Source organism: Semicossyphus pulcher, unplaced genomic scaffold, assembly GCF_022749685.1.
Source record: "Semicossyphus pulcher isolate SPU_LCO1_2020_fin unplaced genomic scaffold, fSemPul1.0.p SCAF_9, whole genome shotgun sequence".
Taxonomy (NCBI): Eukaryota; Metazoa; Chordata; class Actinopteri; order Labriformes; family Labridae; genus Semicossyphus; species Semicossyphus pulcher.
Window position 1 is genome coordinate 20203835 of NW_027211770.1, and position 21612 is coordinate 20225446.

At 42.5% G+C, this 21612-nt stretch overlaps 1 protein-coding gene across 1 annotated transcript; it reads right to left on the reverse strand.

Moving 5' to 3' along the window:
* Positions 1 to 98: 98 nt before the first annotated feature.
* lmtk3 (lemur tyrosine kinase 3) lies at positions 99 to 21445 on the reverse strand. The gene is made up of 16 exons (XM_069656326.1): positions 21167 to 21445; positions 18744 to 18877; positions 18186 to 18333; positions 16892 to 16965; positions 16566 to 16684; positions 14571 to 14658; positions 13787 to 13935; positions 13576 to 13660; positions 13267 to 13388; positions 12719 to 12868; positions 6294 to 12606; positions 6034 to 6197; positions 4725 to 4858; positions 4171 to 4505; positions 3997 to 4081; positions 99 to 1573 (listed from the first exon to the last, which is right to left on the reverse strand). Exons 1-16 carry the CDS (start codon positions 21255 to 21257, stop codon positions 1440 to 1442), a joined length of 8325 nt encoding a protein of 2774 aa, XP_069512427.1. The 5' UTR covers positions 21258 to 21445; the 3' UTR covers positions 99 to 1439.
* Between the last annotated feature and the right edge of the window lie 167 nt (positions 21446 to 21612).

The window sequence follows — 21612 nt, forward strand, 5'->3', positions numbered from 1 at the left end:
CAATTCACAGACAAAGAGGTGATTTATGCAGGACATTAACGCGTCTCCTTGTAAATAGAGTGTTTTACAATTACAAAACAATACAATTTCAATAAGAGATTCACATTTTGAAGTTTTTATTTCCCCTTGTTTATACATTATCCCTTGAAAACCATTCTTTAAACAATACAGGTTTTAAACCAACATTTAAACAGACTAAACAAATGGACTAGTTGGACCTGAACTGCATGATGGACTGTTATTAGTAGAAAATGGGGTAAATCAACAGATACACAAACAAATGGAGTTATTTACTGATGAAAGGCATTGGTTTTTCATGCTAAGCTACATTAACTGTCATTAAACGAGGGAAAAAAATGACAAGACAGCTAAAAATTCATAGACATTGGAAAAAAATGACACGTTACAGGACATAGTTCCATACAGATTGGCATATATTAACAAGTAAAATTATACAAAATACTTTTTTAGCAATTAAGACGTTTGGGAAAATATTTTGATTTATTTGTTATGAAGATCTTAGAGAAGGTATAACCTAGATGCATTCTGTCCCAAACAAAGTATAGCTAAGTTTATATATGTTAAGTGGAGAAAAGCATATAAATAAATTAAATAATGAACAAATAAATAAATAATTAAATAAAACATTGCATGGAAACTGGCTTTACATAAATAAATAAATAAATAAATAAATAAATAAATAAAACAATATAATAAATATAAAATAACAGTAATAACATAAGAGAATTCTTAAGAATTAAAAATGTAAAGCATAGCTTGTTTCATTTTTCGTGCAGTCTAAGAATACATCTAAAAGTAAACAGCTCTAAAATGATATTGTATACACTTGTCTTATGATATTTGTACAAATGCAAATGAGTATTTTCAAATACAGGAGTCAAGTGATTTCTGTTTTAAACTGCTGCCTACAGGAACAACCGTCTGACTGCGATGAAAAACGTCTTTAATAAAGAGAGGACTGGAATTAAAGAGTTTACATTGACCGATGAATGACTAACTGAAGTGCATTCCCCGCACATCTGGGGAATAATACAACAAAATGAAGCAGAAAAAGAGAAGGTAAGCTGGTACACAGCAAGACTCCCACTGCATAGCTGTCGAATCTGTTTCAGATTTTACAAAGCTCCAGGCTCCTCTTCTCCAAACATATGCTGCCTTTTCCAAAGACTTTTGTAGCCGAGGGCTATGAATAAACTCTGTAAATAGTGGCAGGCAGGAGCACAACAAGCCCTAGTCATACAAAATCCTGTCGCTGGTAAAACCTGGAATGTGTCCAGCTTTTAGAACGGGAGTCTCATTCTTTCAGTTGCCTTTTCAATAAAAAAATAGCCTCTGGGTGAATGGCTGGTTGTTGGGGTTAATTCACTGGCCAGTCCAAGAGGGTTCGACTCTGAAGGTTCCCACGATGACATTTAACATCACACCAAATGGGGGTCGTTGGCAGGGCTGACAGTGAACCGCGATGATGTCACTTGATTAGCCCCCACAGGCGACCTTGGTTTGATTGATAAATCCTCTTTTCTCTTTGATTCTTTGCTCTTGATGTTTGGCCCTGATGGAAAGAAAAACTAAATTAGACACAGTATGTGAAAAGCCTAGTCACGTGTCCCTTAGGTGTAACCATTTCATTTTGCCTCCATTTTGTCATTAGGAGGTAAGCCGTGACATCGTTTCTAAAACAGATTTCATCACAAGGAATGATTTGACCTGATTCCAACAAAGAGGAGAGCCTGCAGCGTTAACATATTATTATACTATAGATCTCATAGTTGGCCCAAACCAACGCATCACGATTCACAGGGGAGCCCAAAGGTTAACCTTTAGTCATAACTTCAAATGTGTTATTCAACATAAAAGCCGTTCAAACATCACACGGTGCCTTGTCATATCAATTTAGAAGTCAATTCAATATTATATCTTTAGTTTAGTTTAATGTACAGTGTGTCTCCTTCTCCACCCGTCTGGGTTGATTATCTAGAAAGATGGCTATAAATGTGTTCCTTTTGTCAGTGTGTTCACTGCTTATTCTTGTAGCTGAATTTCTGATTTGGACCTCAGTTCGTAGGAGAAAAGAAAAAAAGAGCTGCATTAGTTAATCATGTTCGAGTTTAAATGATGTGTTTGTCACTGACATTCAGGTAAATAAGTCCCTTTAATTGCTGTGCCTCCTGTCATAACTGAACTCTGAAAACATGGATTGGCTATCAGGGTCCATGGGTCATGAGTAGCCTGGGCAAGAGCCACTGAAGCCCAGTTAAAAGTAGGGATATTACAGCTGCACAGAATACTGAAACTACAGTCAAGTTTTATTAAAATGTAGTAGAAGAAGTAAAAGCATTTAAATCTGAATCTCCAGTGTAAACTTAATACTCAAGTTCTAGTGTGGTTTTCAAACCAAAAGCAGCATATAAGATGTCTGGTTCCTCTGCAGAAAGTCCTGATGTCTGGGGCCTGTTGTCTCATACTCTGCTCATGACTGGGACACATGTGGCTTCAACACTGGTGACATATACAGTGAGACTTAGCATCAAGCCAAAACACAAGTCAGAAAATAAACTAATAATCTTTATCTATTAATATAATCACACAGAAGCAATACAAGACAGGTTTTGGTTAAAAATAACTCAAAGGGAACACAGAATCTTCTTTCAGTGCTTTGAAGTCTCGACTCAAAAGGCTATGAGAGATCATGAAAGCATCTAATTTTGGAGTTTCTGCGTTTGTGTGCACAGCCCAAAGGAAACTCTGAGCCCAAACCTCCATTATTCTGTGAAATGAGGTGATCAGTGTACGAGATGGAGAGAGGAAGTCAAGAGAGCAAATGAAAAAGTGTTGGGAAACACAGCTTAGGCCCGCATTGTTGAGCGCAGGATTTATGTCCCCGCTCAGTTCCACATGTCAGCGTGTCGAGGGGGATAATTATAGAAGATTAATTCTGGCTGCATATTCGGAGAAGAGACGGTTGAAATGAGAGTTTTTCATTTAGGTGGGTGAGGATGAGTTAGAGGCTGTCAGATTTTATTACGTCATTTTCTAGCTCAAGGTGAAGACTGAGTTACAATGCATGCATAAAAGAAACGGACTTAATACAGGTTATCTTTAAAGTCCAATGAGACTCAGAGTCTACCGCATGCTAGCAGCTCGTTGATGCTGCTCTTCAGTACAGCAGTGCTTCGAGCTAAATGCTAATAACAGCCTGTTAACCTGTCCACAGACAATATAAACATGCTGATGCTAAAGTTCCTATTAAATAATAGTGTCTTATAACAGATGGCCTCGCTGATTGTCGCCTATACCCCAGTATCTGGCCCAACAATGAAAAGGTATTCTTAATGGTAATTTTGAGTTAGGAAAAATGTGATGACTCATCCTGCACTCCCGGGACAATGTAGACACTATTTAATGTCCTTGCCCAGTCCCTCCTTAACTTCCTGCTTTTATTGTAAAACATGTAAATATGCAAAATAGCACTCTGCTTGCTGTTTCATGGGAATTCTAAATAGGTATCTTAGTTAAGCGTGTTAGCATGCTAGCATGAGCCAGTTAGCTCAAAACACAAAGTAAAGCTGAGGCTGATGGATTTGTAATTCATTTTAAGGTATAAATAAAAGTAATGGGTAATTGAAATTTTTACCTGAATCACCAAAAAAAACCAAGAATTCTCCTGTCTATCCATCCACAAATGTGCCCATCAATCATCATGTAAGACTCAAGAGGACACTAACTTAAAAACCACAAACCTCATGGTGGCACTAGAGGGGAAGTAAGGAGTCAGTAGGTTTCATCCTCTGTTGACTGCTTGTACAAAACCTAAGGACAATCTATCCAGTGTTTGTTACAATATTTCAGTATAGACCAAAATGGTGGGCAAACTGACAGACTGACCAATGTTACTATGCTGCTAGTGAGGCTAAAATGTCAACACCTTATTCTCCCATACATGTGAGATCTCTAATGTGAGATGTGTCATCTTACCACGCAAATCCAGCTTGCTGCTTTTGACGGACACTGGGGCTGGAGTAGTGGGAGCTGAATTGCTCAACTCATTGGTTGGAGTTTCCTGTTGTAATGACACATAAAAGTCAGGCCTTCTTTTGTTATATCTGATATGATCTCTTATAAATCAGTTATACAAAGTATGATAAATACCTGATCAAAAAGATATATCGTGACATCATCAAAAAAGGACACATTCCTTCCTCTGTCCTTCTCTCTGTCCATCGGCTCCTTGGGTGACTTCAGCAGACTCCTCAGCCCGACACGTTTGTCCACGTCAGTTTCCGTGACAACAATCACCCTCCGGGAGCTTTCGTCCTCCTGCTCATCCTCCTCCTCGTCGTCAGGGTCGCTCCCCGAGGACAGACCTCTTCGTCTTCCAATCCGATTTCCGATTGCACCGTCCCCAAATCCTCCTTTACCGGTTGGGGTGAGGGGAAGAGTCAGAGCAAGAGGAGGAAGAGCGAGAGACAGGCGAGCTAGTTTTGCTGTTAAAATTAAGAAATGTGAGAAATGTGAGAAGACTTCTAGCAAATAGACCCTAGGAAAATATTTATTACAATTTGAACAAAGACATTTTTACTATTGAGATGTATTATAGATGTTAGTCCATCAGACTATACATCCATATATAGTAAAAGGTCAAATATGTCACTGTTTTAAATAATCAGTCATTAATGTACACAACACATGCTTCATGTAGGTACCTTTCATGGCCTGGTTTGCTGTAGGCTGAGGGGTTGCGACCTCAGGTTGTTCAATCACAGTGAAAGGCTCAGATTTAGTTTCATCAGACTCAGTGTTTGGCTGAATGCTCGGAGAACTTTCCAGCTCATCGTGGCTGTAACAACAACAAAACAGAAAGGGAACAAAAACAACAACTAATTAAAAAATGATTATCAAAGGGTCAGTATCAAAATCCCAAAACAGCAGATTTAACTCACCCCTTTTAATATCGAGAATGTTTTGGTTATATGTATTCAAGTTTTCTAATATTGATCTCTGTGATTTCTGTTGCAACCCCCATCATGACGGAACACAGTAGAAAACCATATGTGGTTTAAAATCATACATTTACATATTCCTACATCTTGATGACATTTTTCCATTAACCTCAAAGAAATACAAAATAAACAAAATAGATAGTCCTTGTAAGTTACTAATATAATCAGCTGTTTGTGTTTATTCATTTAAGAGGTAATGTCTTTAGTCTGTTTTAGTATTCTTTCCTAAGTGTGATTTTAACTCCGGTGCTCTTATTTTGAAACGGTAGTACCGGTAGAAAAAAAGTAGAGTCACGGTAAAACGGCAGGTGTATCTTCCGAAACGATGGAAAATATCGTACTTTTACTTTGTTCAGCGCCTGGCTGATAAGGGCAAAGGTTTGCAAATATTAAGCTTCTTATGTACATGGAGTGACTTTATAGCCTCCTTTGCCAGTTTTGTTAAGTCCGAGGATGCTTAAGCTAGCAAGAATGCTGCATTAGCTATACGTATTCTGATTTCGGTCATCTTAATGAGCGTTAGCTTGGTAGCACGTGGACTGAATTTAGGAATGCTGTTAAGGTGTGTTTATTTTGTATTTTCAATATTAGGGGTGATGTGTGCTTAAACAAGCATGATAAAAATGCTTTTTGTTAATTTGGTTTTAAAAAACGTCATCCAACCATCAGTTGGGGATGCTACAGTCACTCTGAAAACTCAAGATACTGATTATGATATACATTTTTACTGAGCTCTGAAAATTAATATCCATTCACCCACAATACACTGGAGTGGAGTCTAAAAACCTTGGCAAATACAACTATCATTATCTGTATGGCTAAATATTACAGAGCCCTGAAATCACTAATGAGGAAATATTTTTGAGAATAAAAGAAAAAAATACCTACTAGGACCTCAGGGGCTTATTAAGACAGCACTGTTTTTCTTGGTTATTTGGGTGAAAAGACCCTTTTGACATTTAATTCTAAGATGTTATTCAAAGTTGGATTCAAACATTTAGACTTTTCATACCTTTCATCCTCTTTTGGTTCCTCTACAGGGACCAGCTCAGTGTTGTTCTCTGTGATCTGCTCGCCCCAGGGTCGGAGTGTCACTGTGTCCTTAACAGTTGCCCCCCACAGCACATTTGTTTTCACATTTTCACTGAGGGAAAACTGCAGCTTTTCCTCACACACCTAAATCAACCCAACAAAGCAATAACAAGGAGTAAATAAACTCAAAGAGGTAATATAAGTTGCACTCCTACAACAAACCAAAAGAAAGATACTAACCTGCATCATGAGGCCATTTTTTGTTGTCAACTTGGAGAGAGATCCCTGGTCTTTGACATCCGATGTTTGTCCTGGGGATCTCTGGCCATCAGTCCTCTCTTCTTGAGGTGACAGTTTGTCCTGATGGTCCAGGATAACATCTGGCACAGACTCTGCCAGCTTATCAGACTTATCAGAAATACCATCCTCTGTCAAATCCACCTTGCTGCCCTCAGGAATAGAGGAGCCACATATCTCCTCGCCTGTATCATTATCACCACCACTGCTGATTTTCTTGTCAGGTGTTTTCTTCAAAGACTCCAGAAGCTCCAGGTTCCCCAGAAAAAGGTCGCCCAGAGAGTCCTCCTCATCCCCAGATATGCAGCAAAGTTGTTCCAGTTTTTCAAAATCCTCCAGGGGCTCCTCATCCAAATCTTTCCACTCAGAAATCAGTAATTCTGGGAGATTGTTGGGGTGAATTTGGGGCGACGATGAGGTGGGAGATGAAGTTTTCTCGAGCAGATTATTATGTTCATCCTGCTTTTCTGTGTTAGGTGTGAGGTTGCTCTCATCGTCCAGTGTTATGTGCACAGAGGGTAGGTTGAGATTTGCTGAGATCCCTATACTCTGAGTTGTAGCAGGTGGATCTGAGACATCTGTGTCATGTGTTGGGGGAATATACGGCTCTGTTTCAGCACTAGCAATAAAGTCTTCCAGATTAATATGACTAATAAACTCCTCTGAGTCTATAACAGATGGAGGTGGACTAGGAAAAGAGTCGTCTAAACTCTCTAATTTATCATCTTGCACATCGAGGTCTATGCTCGGTGGAGGACTTGGAAAATCCACAGAGCTGAAATTGTCTACCTGTGGATCTGACTGATCTACCTCCTCCTGCACATCAAGGTCAGTGGGACAAGAGATGGATGGAAGGGGCATGTCTTTGTAATCCTCCTCTACATTCCTAATGCTTTCTCTATCTTCTATGCACTGCTCGGCAAGCCATGGTCTGATTTCAGCCTCTGAATCCAAGCCTGATTCAACATTTTCCAGATCTGAAAGGTTCACACGAGGAGCTTCTGTAATGCAAATAGATATATTTGTTTTGTTCTCTAAATTCTGATTGAGCTGATTCTCAAAATTTGAGCTTGCGTCTTTGTCAGCATGCTCAGCCGATGTCTGCCCCTCTTTTTGGATGTTGCAGGGGTGATTCTGAGGCCATCTGTTAAAATTTTGATTCTGCTCTGTCTCTGAGGAGTCTAGCAGTCCTTCCTCATCACTGACTGCCTCTGTGCATGACGAAGTGTGTCTCTCTCTATGCTCCAAGGTCTCCTGCTCTGGGATTTCTTTGTTCTCTACTTCAATATCTTTTTTCAGGTCTTGGTTGAAACTGCCGGTTTCTTCGAGGTTCTCAATATTTTCCTCTTGCTGTACGTCTGCCACTTGGACAATCTGTTGGTCATTATCATCTTTAGAGTCACATTCTTCCTCCGTGGCAAGATTACCAGCGAGTCCTTGTGTCTCGTCATTCCAGTTTTCTTCACAGCCCTCCAAAATGGCAGGGTGAGGTTCACTTCCTGCAAGTTCATCATTTTCTTCAGTCTCCCAAAACTCTTGACCAACAACAAGCCTCTCCCCCACCTCCCAAGCCTTGTTACTGAAGCCAGAGAAAAATTCTGATCTCAGTTCAGAGTCTTGGTTCCTCCTTTCTGGAGAGGCCCACTGGTCATTCTCATCGGGCCACAAGCGCAAGTCTCTCGACTGTGGAAAACGGTGGCAGTCAAACTCCCCCCTAACCACACCAGATCCTGAACGCCCTGCATCCTCCTCTAGGGCGCTCCATAACTCTTTTGTCTTCACTTCAAGGCCCTCGCAGGAGTCTTTAGCAGACTCCATCAGACTCACTGCCCCTCTGAGGGGTGACTTTTCCTTCATGGCGTTACTCAGCTCTGCGGCAGCCAGCTGTTTTTCGGTCTCTGTTGTGAGCTTTTTGTCCTCGCTGCCGTCTGAGCAGTGCAGGTTTCTCAGGCCCAGCTCGTTGTGGTCTAGACCAGGCGTCTCTTCACGTCTTTCTGTCGCTTCACCATCCTCCCTGGCCCAAGAAGGACATGTCAGACCACTCTCTTTATCATAGGCAGACCTCCCATCATCATTTGGCTCGACTATTGACGGGGTCTCATTGCCTCTCTGAATGCCGTACAGTTTAGATAATCTTGAGTCTTGGGATGGTGTGACAGATTCCACAGTGTCATTTCCACATTTGTGGGAGTTCAGTGCAGAGAGATCAATATCTGTCTTTGTAACACTTGTGTAATCATTGTTTCTTGGCTTTAACGCACAATCCTTTGACTGGCTGCCAGATACAGACTCAATCAAAATATCCGTTTCAGCAAGGCTCTTCGAATGTAGATGTACAGCATTTTCTTTAGAGTCCTGATATTTGCAATCTGCTATTTGAGAGATGATGCCATCTGTGTAGTGGTTGTCAATTGGATACCCACCGCTGTTTGGGAGCCCATTCTCATCATCTAAGTCTGAGAACAACTTATCAATTAAGTCAACACAGTCCTTGACCTGCGGATCTTCACCCAGCAGTGTTGACTTTATACACTCATTTTGAAAAATGCCAGAATCGTCTCTCTGTCTTGACTCTAGCCCTTTGTTAGGAATATCTTTGTCATGGCCTAAATGAGAGATGGCATTTTCTGTCACAATGTGATGTAGAGGTCTTGTTTCCTCACTCATCTCAATAGCTGTGTTTTCTACAGTTTCTCCTTTCTTATCTGACATCTGTATACCATTTCTCAAGGGGCTCTTTTCTCCCATTTCTCCCTCCTCCTCAGTTTTTTCCTCTATTCCTGTCAGGGTTCCCCGTTCCCCTCCTCGACTGCTGCTTGGCCTGGAGGCAATCAGCCCATCGCTGCTCCTCCGGTTCATCCCGTCACCCTCCCAGTCACTATCTGAGAAATAGGCAGAGTCTCGATGCGGTGTTTCATTTCCCAGAGCTCGCCACCCGCCGTTTCCCACTCCTCCTCCTCCAGTGCTCGTCCATGAGTCACTTGGTGTGAGGCAGTCGGCTGAGCTGGAAGTCATAGGTGATAGGACTGAGTCGGTGGGGGTGACAAGTGAGACATCAGAAGAAGGGTCCCAGTCTGGAGTGCTAGGAGTGGCAGCAGGAGTGGATGCCTTTTGGGAAATGTGAATGTGTTCTTCTTGATCAGTATCGTTGTGTGTTATATTTTCTCGTTTAGTCCCTGCAAAGCTTCTGTCATTATTTTGAGAACCCAATTTTTTGGAGTTCTCCAAATTATCAGTGATGTGATCAGAGTCAGCTTCAAAAAAGTTATCGTTCTGGTGCTTTTCTTTGTCATATGACATTGCATCAGTCTTTCCACGTGTTTGATCCCTCTCAGGACTGCAGGCCTGTTGTTCTTTTATTATTTCACCATTCCCTATAACAGCAGCCTTTTGATTATCTGTTTCATTTGTTATTAGCAATTTGCTGTCACCCAGTAGCACAGTGTTGGATTCTTGAAAACTCTCTCTGGACTCAGAAGAAGAGTTCTCTAAGGGATCTGTTTGCTCTCCTCTGGCAGGTAAAGCAGGGCCATCTGCACACTCCTCCTCTTCTTTCTGACATCCAAGTGTCTGGTTGTGCAAAAGACCATTTTTGGGCATGATTTCTGAAAACACAAACTCGTCAGATTGGCATTGGTCAGCGTCATTGTCCAGTTTCAGAGGTTGTTTGTTAGATCCTATGTGGAGGATCGGGATACCAGGTCTCATAGAAACCTTTATCTCACTCTTTTTAGCACGCTTGGTCACCTGGGCATAGATTGCTTCAGTTTGTGTATCATCTTTTCCTTTGCTGGATGCCCGTACAGAGTTCTCTGACTGAAATCTGATGGTCTGAGCCGAGTTTGGGTCAATGCATATGGACTCATATTCAGGAGATAGAGGAGTAGGGGAGTAAGAAGAGTCTGCCTCCTTTTTGTTTGAAGCAGCGTTTTGTCTAGAAATTATTTCAGTCAGGAAGGTCTCTGCTGATTGGATCTCCTTCAGGAACTCCTCTCTGGTCATCTCTGTCCTCCGCTGCTCCTTTTCTGGCTGCTGCAGTTCAGACTCCTGCTTCCCGATGGTTATCTCAGAGAGAAGAGAGCGGGATCTCCTTATACCCTTTGAATAGGCTTCCTCTGCCTCGGTGTACGAGGGAAGGCCTGGGGCACAGACATAGGGCCGCAATCTGGATCCTGCAGGATAGAGGTATTTTACTGGATCAGGCTCTGATCCTCCCTCTAGATCTGCATCCATTCTTCCTGTGTCAATCTCTGTGAGGAAAAGATCCCCTTGGAATGATTCTTTAGTGACTGCATTGTCCTCCTCAGCTTCTGTCTTGCTGTTACATTCCTCTGGTCCCCATGACCGTCCTGTTGACCCCAGCTCTGTAATCAGTGACTGGGAGCGGCGCATCCCTCTGTTTGGCAGCAAAAAGTTTCCCCATCTCTCTCCATCTCTTTTCTCTGCCTTGTCTCCCTCCCATGAAGAATCTTTCTTGGCCTCACTAGACTCTGTCACACTAGATATCTCTGTCAGAAACAGATGCATAGGGGATTTCTTGGCAGCTGCAACACGTTCTGCTTGAAGTTCGGCATCTTCTCTCCAAATGGTGGGCAGGATGGTGTCAAGGCGTGACTGAGTCCTTTTCATCCCCCTGGAGAAGAGCTCTGCACTGGCTGGGTCTGCATCTTCAGATAGGCTGGAGTGAGTGACGGTAGTCCCACCGCTTTGTCTCTCAGGGGACATGAAGGGAGAGTCATCCTCATCTGAGTAGGTGGGACTGGATGAAGACTGTCTGTCAATATGGGGGTCTGTTGGCTGACGGCGGGGTAAATTACGATAAATAGGGCGCAATGGGTTTTCTCGCCGAATAGGGGAGTCAAAGTCTTTTACACGAGAATGAGAAGTCTCCTTGGAGTTGTGCAATGATGCTGAGTGCCTAGTTCCCCCCTCTCTGTCAGACAAGTCACAGGATAGTGGGTCTCTATAAGATCTCTGCATCTGTGGCTTGGTGTATCTTGAATAAGTCTCTGCTGTGTTGTAGCTGGGGCAGCTTCTTTGTGGTTTGGAGTGGGGAGGGAGAGGTGGAGGACACATTTGGGGAGGTTGGGGGTAAATTGGATGGCTCGATGGGGGAAGAGAGGGGGAGAGGGATGGGGATGGGGGTAGAGTCTGTCTGGCACGGTGAAGCCCAAGGTGATCAAAGGTTGAAGGTGGGCAGCTGCTCATGTGATGGGGGTCTGTTTCGATTTTTCCACCGATGGTATAGTGAGGAAGTCCTCTGTATCCGAGTGGAGGTGCTGGGAGGGGGCGTGAGTGAAGGTGGTTCGCTGATGACATGGACATTGAGCGAGGTTTCGGAGGAAGGACTGGGGCTTGAGAACTTGTTGATAATTTTCTATCTGCCTCATTCTTTTTCTTGTCCTCTTCATCATCATCCCCTAAATCGACTACTGAGAAGTCAGTCACTCGGCTCGAAGTGTCTCTGAACTCAGCCACACCTGTGTTTGGCACCTTGAGTTGAACCTCACTTGATCTGACTGTCTGGAGGCCCTTTCCACACTTGTCAGAAGAACAATAAGGAACTCGCTCTTTTCCCAGCATTCCACTGCGAATCTCCACCAGCTCCACGTCTCCATGGCAAATCGAGTCAGAACGAAAAGATGACTGGGTCTTCCCCTTAAGAGTTGGCGACTTGTCCTGGGGAGTGTGCTCCTCTAATCTGATGTAGTACTCGCTGGCAAGAGAGGGGCTGCGTGCGCTTATCACTGGGACCACAGTGGGAGTGTCCAAAGACTGCCTGTGGTTATTGTTCACAGTTGGGATCGGTTGAGGAGGAGGAAGAGGTTTGTAGCCTCTTCTGGCATGAGCCTTCTCCCAGAAATACTCAAAGTTCAAGCCTTTGCTGGTTTCAGTGACTGTTAGGATGTCATCCAGTTCAGATGAAGACGGGGTGATACAGTTCCCCACAGGGTCCAGCAGAGGGTAGGAGTTGTCTCTGTCCTCCCTGCTGTAGTCTCTCTCCCTGTGCCGCTCGTTTGCTGCAGTCTGGAATGCAGGTGGACGGAGTAAGTCCCAGCGTCTTTCAAATGACTCTTCGCTCTCCCCTCTCCGTCCTCTGCCCGTCTCATACTCCTCATCCTCTTCATCTTCTTCCCCGACACTCCCCCTCACCATTCCTCGCTCGGCGGCCAGGAGGGAAGAGAGAAGGAGGAATATTTCTGCTACAGAAGGGCGTTGAGATGGAGGTAGCCAGCAGGACTGCATGATCTCATACCTGTAGCCAGGAGAGAAAAGCAGAGGAGGTAAGTTTGGAGGGACACAATCAGGGAATTTATACTTTCTATTTAAAAAACATTTCTGCGATATGCACTTAGTGGAGTACTGACCAGTAGTCAGCATGGGAGAGTTTAAGTCTGGGCTGGGCCAGGGTGATCTGTCTCTCCCTAATGACGAAGGTCAGCACCTCTTCGTCACTCAGGTGTCTATGGGGCTGAGAGCCAAACTCAAACAGCTCCCATATAACCACCCCCAAGGACCTGCAAGAGAAAAAGATGTAGAGATGGTGCCAGACTAATCCTCAAAGACCTCTTAGTGTTTGTTATGTAATGTTTTTACAGCAACACCTTTACAGAGCTCTAACTTCCAAGCAGACAAGACTGAGAGGCATAATAAAATAAAACTGATGAAAAGATATTTTCCTTACTATATTGAGGAATAACTTGTTTGGAGAAATAATACAATAAAAAACATTTTCATAAATCTTAGCACAAAGAGCACTTTTTCTCTCCTTGTGTGTTTAGTTCTCAGACTATTTCTAAAACATATAACTTAAACATAGCAATACGTTAACATTGGTAGTCATAGTTTTTTACTGTGCTGGTCATAACCAGCCTGTATATAACTAACAGCTGTGATTGTGAGGTTTAACACTTACCACATGTTGCTGGTCTTGGTTTGGTCTGTAACAATAATAGATCCTCTGTACTCCTCCAGCAGCTCTGGAGCTATCCAGCGCAATGGGATCCATAGCTTGTCTGGAGTCAGATAATAGTCCTCCTTCATAAAGACAACAAGAGTTTATTTATTCTGGAGAAAAATTGTATTTAATTTCTTACATTGTTGAAATCACTAATGTTGTGGCAAAACAAAGGCTTCATGGTTACTAAAATTAAAATCACAGGATTAAAACATCTTGTAGCCTACATGGGTAGATAATGAATTAATGAAGCAATGATCCACGTACCTTATAATGGTTGTGTGAAAGGCCATAGTCGCCTATCCTTACAGTGAGGTCTGAGGTCAGCAGGCAGTTTCTTAAAGCCATATCACTGCAGAAACAGATGCACATCCTCCCAAAATCAGCCACAATAAACAGATACATACACACATTAATTTTCTAATCTTATTTAAAGATCTGGGTTCTGATTATAGACAGAGATTAAGTCACGACTGACCTGTGGATGTAGTTGTTTTCATGGAGATGCAGCAGACCAGAGGTGATCTCAAAAGCCATTCTCTGAAGAGTCAAGAGGTCCCTAGTCGGCAGGTCAGGGGTCATCCCGTCTGACTTGCGCTGGGCTCTCAGATATCTTTTCAGATCACCCTAGTTGTACAATTAAGTAACAATGCAAGCTGTAACTGGCATGCAGACTTGAGTAGAATATGAGTTCAAGCCAGGTCGGCCATTAGTGGGTGTGCCAATTCTTTCTACAAAAACAGAGATAAAACTTGCAGGAACGTCCTGTAGGCAGAGAGGATATCGGCGACTTTTGCAGTAAATATGTCTCTTTTTAGGTGTTTTCCATCACAGCCTCAAAAGCACCCAGGGAATTGGTAATGAGCTGGCAGCGTTGTATTAGTCATTTGTGCTTTAGGAAGGGCAAGGAAATAAAATAGGGGCTACATAAAAGGATGAGAAATATCTGCGAGCATAGGACAATAAGAGACTTTATCAAACGGGATAATGGCAGGGACTCAAGTGTTGTTTGGCTTCTCTCACCGTGTGGTTGTAATTGATCTGCTTGTGTCTTTGTTTAGCCTGAGAGTCAACTCACATGGCTTTTTTAATCAGTCAGTGATTAAGCCAGCTGGGGTAAGGAAAACAAACAGATTGAACGGATGCAAAACCAATCCTACTGACCCTGGAACATCTATAATTCATCTATAAATGTTTCATCTTGCTTGCATGTTGATTTTCATAACCGTCCCGTAATTTTTAAATGGCTGATTTGTACTCACCAGCTGACAGAACTCCATAACCAGGAGGAAGGGGATACTCTCACTGCATTGCCCCAAACACTGAAGGATGTTGGGATGTTTAAGACTCCTAAAGGGAGAAAGAAAATCCAGAGACAGATGGGAAAAATAGATTACAGGATAGTTGAGAGTGAATCAAGACAATTTATAGTATCATAGTATGGATGGATACATAGATAGTTTTGAGATGACAGCCTCAGATTTAAGTAGAGAGAGCGAGAAGAAGAGGAGGCAGTTGTCTGGGGCACTGCAGCAAAGCCAAATTAGGTGTGAATGAAAGACGGAAAATGGAAATGAAGCGTATTGGCGGGTTTGCCTGTTGTTGGAGTGTGCGGTGTGTTTTCCTCTGACACAAACTGGGTGAGAAGACAGCACGACAAGTGGAGGGTTTGTGCTTCAGCAAGAGCAGCGGATACAGGAGATGTAAACAGTATATGAATGTTTGGTAAAATGACTCCTTGTGGGTGCATATTTGTGTGTGTGTGTGTGTGTGTGTGTGTGTGTGTTGGTGTGTGTGAGAGAGAGTGAGCAAATGAGAGCAGGTATGGTTGTGTTGGGTTTTGCACTGATATAGGAATGGAGAAAAAGAACAGACAGCCCTGTCCTTGAATGCTTCCTGTGTGTGTGTGTGTGTGTGTGTGTGTGTGTGTGTGTGTGTGTGTGTGTGTGTGTGTGTGTTTAACAGAGAAAAGGACAGCCAAAATGCTACTTGGATTCTGAGTCCAACACCCTAAATAGGTCGGTTCAGTTGTCATCATTATAAAGAACCAGCTCTTAACACCTACCTGCAGTAACAATACCAAACTAAAAACACTAAAACTTTAAAGCACAATTTTTAGTTTGGTTTAATCCTTATTTGGCCTGCATGGCCAGAAACGTATTGTGGCTACCGTTGCCTAACAGAGAATCTAAGTAAAATGCACTCGATTTTGGTTAAAGCCTTATTTGATCTGATATGACCACAAGCTTGTAGTGGCTAATTTTAGCTAACATTAGCTAACATAGAACACAATAAAATGTACTTTTTCACTGTTAAAGCCTGACTTGGTTTCATATGACTATAGTTTATGGTTGCTTATGTTAGATAAATGCTCTCTGTTAGAAACCGGACTGAATTAACACGCATCACGCATCAAAATCATTGGTTTACCCACACCCAACCTCACAGACTGCAATAACAGGGCCATTACACACATCGCAAACACAATAGAACAGGACTTTACACATCCACTGCACGACCACCTCACCCCGCTGCCCTCAAGCACCAGGTACCGGACTTTAAGGTGAAGGCAAGCTCGGTTTGGGAAAAGCCTGATTCCTGCAGTGATAGCGGCCCTGAACAACAGGCCCCGCTGAGAGTGTCATGTCTTGTTTTTGTTTTGCCTTGTTTTGCACAGTGGTTGTATACTTTGTCAATGTTTATTTGGAGTCTATGTATGTTTGTACAGTCTGTGAAAAATAATTTCCCCTCTGGGATAATAAAGTTTAAAGTTAAGTTATAATGTTAGCAAACGTAGAATAAATGCACTCTTTCTAGGCTTAAGCCTTACTTGGTCTGATATGGCCAATAGCTTGTGGTGGCCATTGTTAGCTAATGTTAGCTAATGTAGAACAGACCTGTTACAATCATGTCAGTGATTTGAACACTCTTCACTCATTGTGTTCCTGTTACTTTAAATCTACTATCATCCTATAACTGTCAGTTGTCACCACAATGGTATCTGTATCGGGTCATTCTTATGTTCCTGGGTCCTATGTACAACACTGTAATAGATTGGTTAGGGCTATTGTTGCTATTCAAATTATCAAAGAGCAAAGGATGATGATGATTGATATATTGACCCAAGAAAACGTACACTGAACATTTGACTTAGCGAGAAAAAAACATTGCTGGGACTGTAAAAGCTCACAGCATTATACAGTAGTCCTGCATTAAGTCCCAAAAATGGCAACCAAATGTTCGGCAGATTCTCCCACCTGTATGGCTCAGACTCGGCCAAGAACTTCCTCTGCTCCAGAGGGCTGGCACTGACGCGCAGCTCCTTCACCACGGCCTGAGAGGAACTGCAGTCACACAGCACTTCAGCCAGGATCACCTGGGAAAGATCAATGGACAATAATATGGAAGATTGCCCAGGAGAGGCAGTAAAAGATCTATTTTGAGTTAAGACTTCTGATCTGTTAGGTAGCCAGTATTAAATATAACAGAGCAGAGCATGCTGTGAGAAAGAAAAATCTATGATGTCGTTTGTACTCTACCTGACAAGACAATGATACTTGAATGTAAGAGGTGATCATCTTACCTTTCCGAACCAGCCATTTCCTATCTCCTGAAGGTAGTTTAAAGTGTGTCTTTTGAAGCACTGAGACTTGGAGTCTATAACAAGGAAGAGAAATAACATAAGGGTCACTCATGTCAGCATTTGATGTTCTTTCATGACAATATATGACAAAAAATCTTCCAAAAACGGAGAAAGTAAATATTCACAGTGCTGCTCATAGGTAATGTTAAATACAAGCTACCTCTACTATCACTGAAACACTAAAGAGCCCCTTTATACATGTTATGCGACATTAACTGTACTGTTTTTTTCCACAAATTACATTTACTCCTTATTTGTTATAAGAATATATAGAATCTATGAATCTGCAAATATTGTTCATTTCAGAAGTTATAACTTGTCTTCTACTTAGATGTTTGTGAATGAAGTTGTTTTCAGCTTATGCAACCCTGAAATTTCATGTTTCCATTACAAATGTGTCTAAAGTTGCATATTGGATGGTGATCGACCTCCAAACTAGTTTGAATGTACAGAAACCACGCTTGTAAGTAAACCTCTGAAACGCGCGGCCATTTCTTTTCTTCTGCTAGTAGTTTAGTGATATTGTGCAGTAGCATGGGATCATGGGAGTTGCCTTCATTACAGATCAAAATGTAACTGACATGACAAATATGTGGTCAGAAGTAATGTATTTAAGTTGTATTAACATTAAGTTTAGTCATGTTCAGTAACATTTTATTATAATGAAATAGCCACAAGTAGCTGTTAGCTTTGAAACTTTGCCGTGAAAATGTAAACAAAGGCTCTTTCGCTCTGCATGCTTTAATTTGCCCCATTGGAATCGGACCCAGTGACACTGTAATTACTTATATGTTTAAACTTAGATTAAAGTTGAGCGCAGAGAAACTAAGCAGATGAAAACAAACTGCACGTGCATCATTTTGCACAGTGAAGGTCAAACATCTGAGTGAAGCCAAATACATTTTAGAGTGGAGGGAGGCTTTAATAAATGACACAACACCCCTCCTGTTAATAAACTTCATGTACTCCACCCTGAGTTGGGCTAAGACCGTCCCCGTCTGTCATCAAATGTCTAACTTTTTTTTCTGCTCGTATGGAGCACTGATGCAGAATTTCCTCAGATCACAGTTTCCACTCGATTGAAGTTCAGCAGCTGGTTGTACACCCAGTTTGAGACCTTTAATGGATCTGCATCAGTGACTCGGGCAGCAGACCGTGAGGCAGGACAGCATCTCGGCTTCGTTTTAAGGAGGTTTAAGCTCATGCGAGAGTCAGAGAGAGTGAGAGCTGTTACCTGCTCCATCCTGCAGGGCGGGGCAGTTTTGCCTGTCTCTGACTGGCAGGGTGTAGACCTCAGGGAGGGAGGGACATGACGACAGGCTGTCCTCCTGGATGGGACTAGAGCCTCCCGAGCACTCCTCCCCGTCTGCATTGTCAAACTCCTGGTTGAGCCACAACAGCAAAGAAACATCACAATACTAGCATGATTAAAAAACACCATGTGACCTGTACTTTTCTGCTTAATGATAGGGTTGGATTTCACCATATTTATAAAGGACAGACAATGAGAAAACAGCCATTCTGAGCTAATGACACCCTGTCTGCCAGCTCCACATGAACACCGCCAGGTCAAAAGATGGAGGCTTAGTCAAGATTAGTCTGACAGATGATTATTGACCATTTCTACTTCATTAAACGGGTATTATTGACTCCTGTTTCCACTCCCATACTGTTTATAAAGTCACTTACATTTTACAGCTTACATTTAAAGCATGCCAGCATGCACAAAAGGTGTGAGAAAACAAAGAAAGCAGAGAGAGGTGAATAAATCTCTTACATGTTGAAGACTTACATTGAACCCCACTCCTCCTCTCTTACAGCACAGGCAGGTCAGGAGCAGCAGAACAAAAGAGACGAGCCCCGAGCAAGAGATGAGGATGACGACGTAGGGTGGAGGAGATAGGGATGCAGCCCTGGTCTGAGAGACTGAGAGGAAGACAGGGAGAAAATACAAGGGAGGAGAGGATTTAGCGGAGGAAATTAGGGTATTTGTGCTTCTATAAGGGGGACACACTGTTAGGTTTGAGCCAGTGAGAAGGAAAAGAGAGACTTCACTGAATTGGAAAAGTGTAAAATCTTGTTACATAGGTGGTTTGTTTAGAGGGAAACCATTGGAGCGTTTTCTTAGCGGCAGGTTTGGGACACAGTAGAGAACCCCAATGGACAGCTTGCATCACGGGTTTTAGGGGGAAAGCAGGAAAAAAACTAGGTTGAAGATAGAAAACAATTGTCTGAATCAGTAAAATAAGATAGAGACTGGAATAAAAGTTTGAAAGTGGGATAATATACCATTCCAGTAAGGACAAAAGCATGGGGAGAGGGGGAATATCAGAAATGGCATTCCACTCAGGAAACACAGTTAAGAAGCAGGGAGGGGTGGCTGGAGTTTCATTTAGGTAAAAAAAGGAGCGCTAACTGGGAAGGGTTGGAAAGAATTACTCAAATCAGGAAGGTTGACTACTCAGGTGAGAGAGGGAGGGATCGGGACATTTGATAATTGTACCTCAACGTAGTCGTTTGTGGGAAGTGAACCATCTGTAGAAAAGAAAAGGGGCAGGGCAGGGTGGTTAAATACCCTTCAGGTTTTAGCTATTTAAGTACTGTAGCCAAAATATGTCAAACATTACATCACTTATGACAAGAGAGAGCAACAGTGACACCTTGAAACAGTCAGAAGGTGGGTTAACCGGGTGAAGGACTTGTATAGTAAATATAAATATTTAAACCATGCCTGGGAATACATGACTAAGTCTATTTTTTTTAAGTGTACGCAAGGCCGCAATTTAATTAGAAAGCTAGTTAGCTGTAATTTCAACACGTGCCAACCCATGTACACTTAAAGCTAACCTTTAAGGCAGCAGTTACTGTTATTTTAACACATTACACACATTTTTAACACAATAAAAAAGTACCAGATGATATTCTAAAATAACTAGATGAAGCAGAAATAATCTAAATGCAATGCACAAAAAAATAAACAAGGAGGTAACATGTGCTTTACCATCGTGGTACCTTTGTGGTTTCCAAGTCTGCCTTGTCTTAAAATATCCCAATTTCATTCTGCATCCTTACACACATCCAAAAATACATTCATTCATAAGGTCATGATATTATAAACACTGCATTCATCAATTTCAAAGTATATTTAATAATTTACCAACTTAATAAATATTGTAGAAAGAGAATCAGCGGTCCTCTTAAAATATAAGACATGGGGTGATTGTAGTTTTAGTAAGATAAATATGCAGGGTTTTTTTCAACTACCACTTAATGCAACTTTTTTATTTTATTTTCCTGTTTTCTTGCTTACAAAAAGTTGCAATATAGACATCAGGATTCACTTGTTTTACACATGCTGAGCAAAGGTTATGTTTAGCATATCCAGTCTGTTGCTAATAAACAAAAGCTAGTGCTCTTAATTGCAATACATTATAGATAACATGAGTTATAGCACATTAAACAGAGATAAATAAAGCTAATCGTTGATCTGAATTGTTGATCATTGCACCTGCATAAAAGAGGTTAAATGTGAAAACCAAATGACCCTTGTGGCAGCGTTGTCCCCTAAACATGCACCTTTAACCCCGATGCACAATTCCTGTGCAGTGCTATTCTTTCATCTTTCCCTAGACAGATGTCCAGACAGACACTGCATATAAATAGGAAGCTAACACAGGGCCTTTTCCACCAGCCCCGGTGCCAGCAGCTCTTATCAAAACAATACACCACAATACAATGACTGCACACATTACACAAACACAACACTGCCAGATCTTCGGAGGTAGAAGAAGGCATATTCAGATGGAGAAAAACAAAGATGCCAGCGGTGGTTAATAGGCTAAATAATCTCCAGTGCCCAGCAGAGGCTATTTTTAGACGACGATTTTAGCCTGCTATTCATACAGTATATGCTGTTTTTAAATGCCATCGATGTGAGGCCCGAGACCGAGACACCCCCTAATATTTTCATCACTGCATGCAAATATGGTACCCTACCCATCACCAAGTCAGCCTCGCGCCTGTTTTCATTAAGCCACGTAGGCTGCTGCAATAATAACTCGCATTATGTCTCAGTCATACACGCTAATAATACAATATGTATAGAGGCCTTTTCATAACTGACTACATCCCCCCTCTTTCCTCCTTTCTCCAGCATCACTGACAGGTTTTCAAACCCCCCTCCTCCTCCTCCTCCTCTCCTCCGACTCCCCTCACCTTCCCTCTGCGGGGCTCCGAGCGCTCTCTCCGGGCTCAGGTAGGACATGATCCCCGCCAGCGCCACCATCACCCAGCAGTGTGGCCGCATCGTCGCCGCGTCCGGAGCAACAACAACAACAGCATCCGAGCGACGCTGCCGACTGTCGGTGTCGGTGTCCTCCTCTCTCCGTTCCCCCCCGCCACGGTCTGTGCCGTCTCCGTGCTCGCGCTGTCTCTGTCTCTCCCCCCTCCTCTCCGCTTTTTCTCCTAATAATAAAGAGCGTCTCCTTGCCTTCCTTGTTGTGCCCCCCTCCTTCTCCTCTTCCTCCCTCTCTCTCTCCTCCTCCTCCCCCCTTCTCTAATCCGCAATTAAACACGGTGTGAGAGATGCTCTATTGTGCATCCTCTGCCTCTGTCTGTGTGGAGCTCTGCTGAAAACAACCATCCGCTATTTCTCCCCCTAT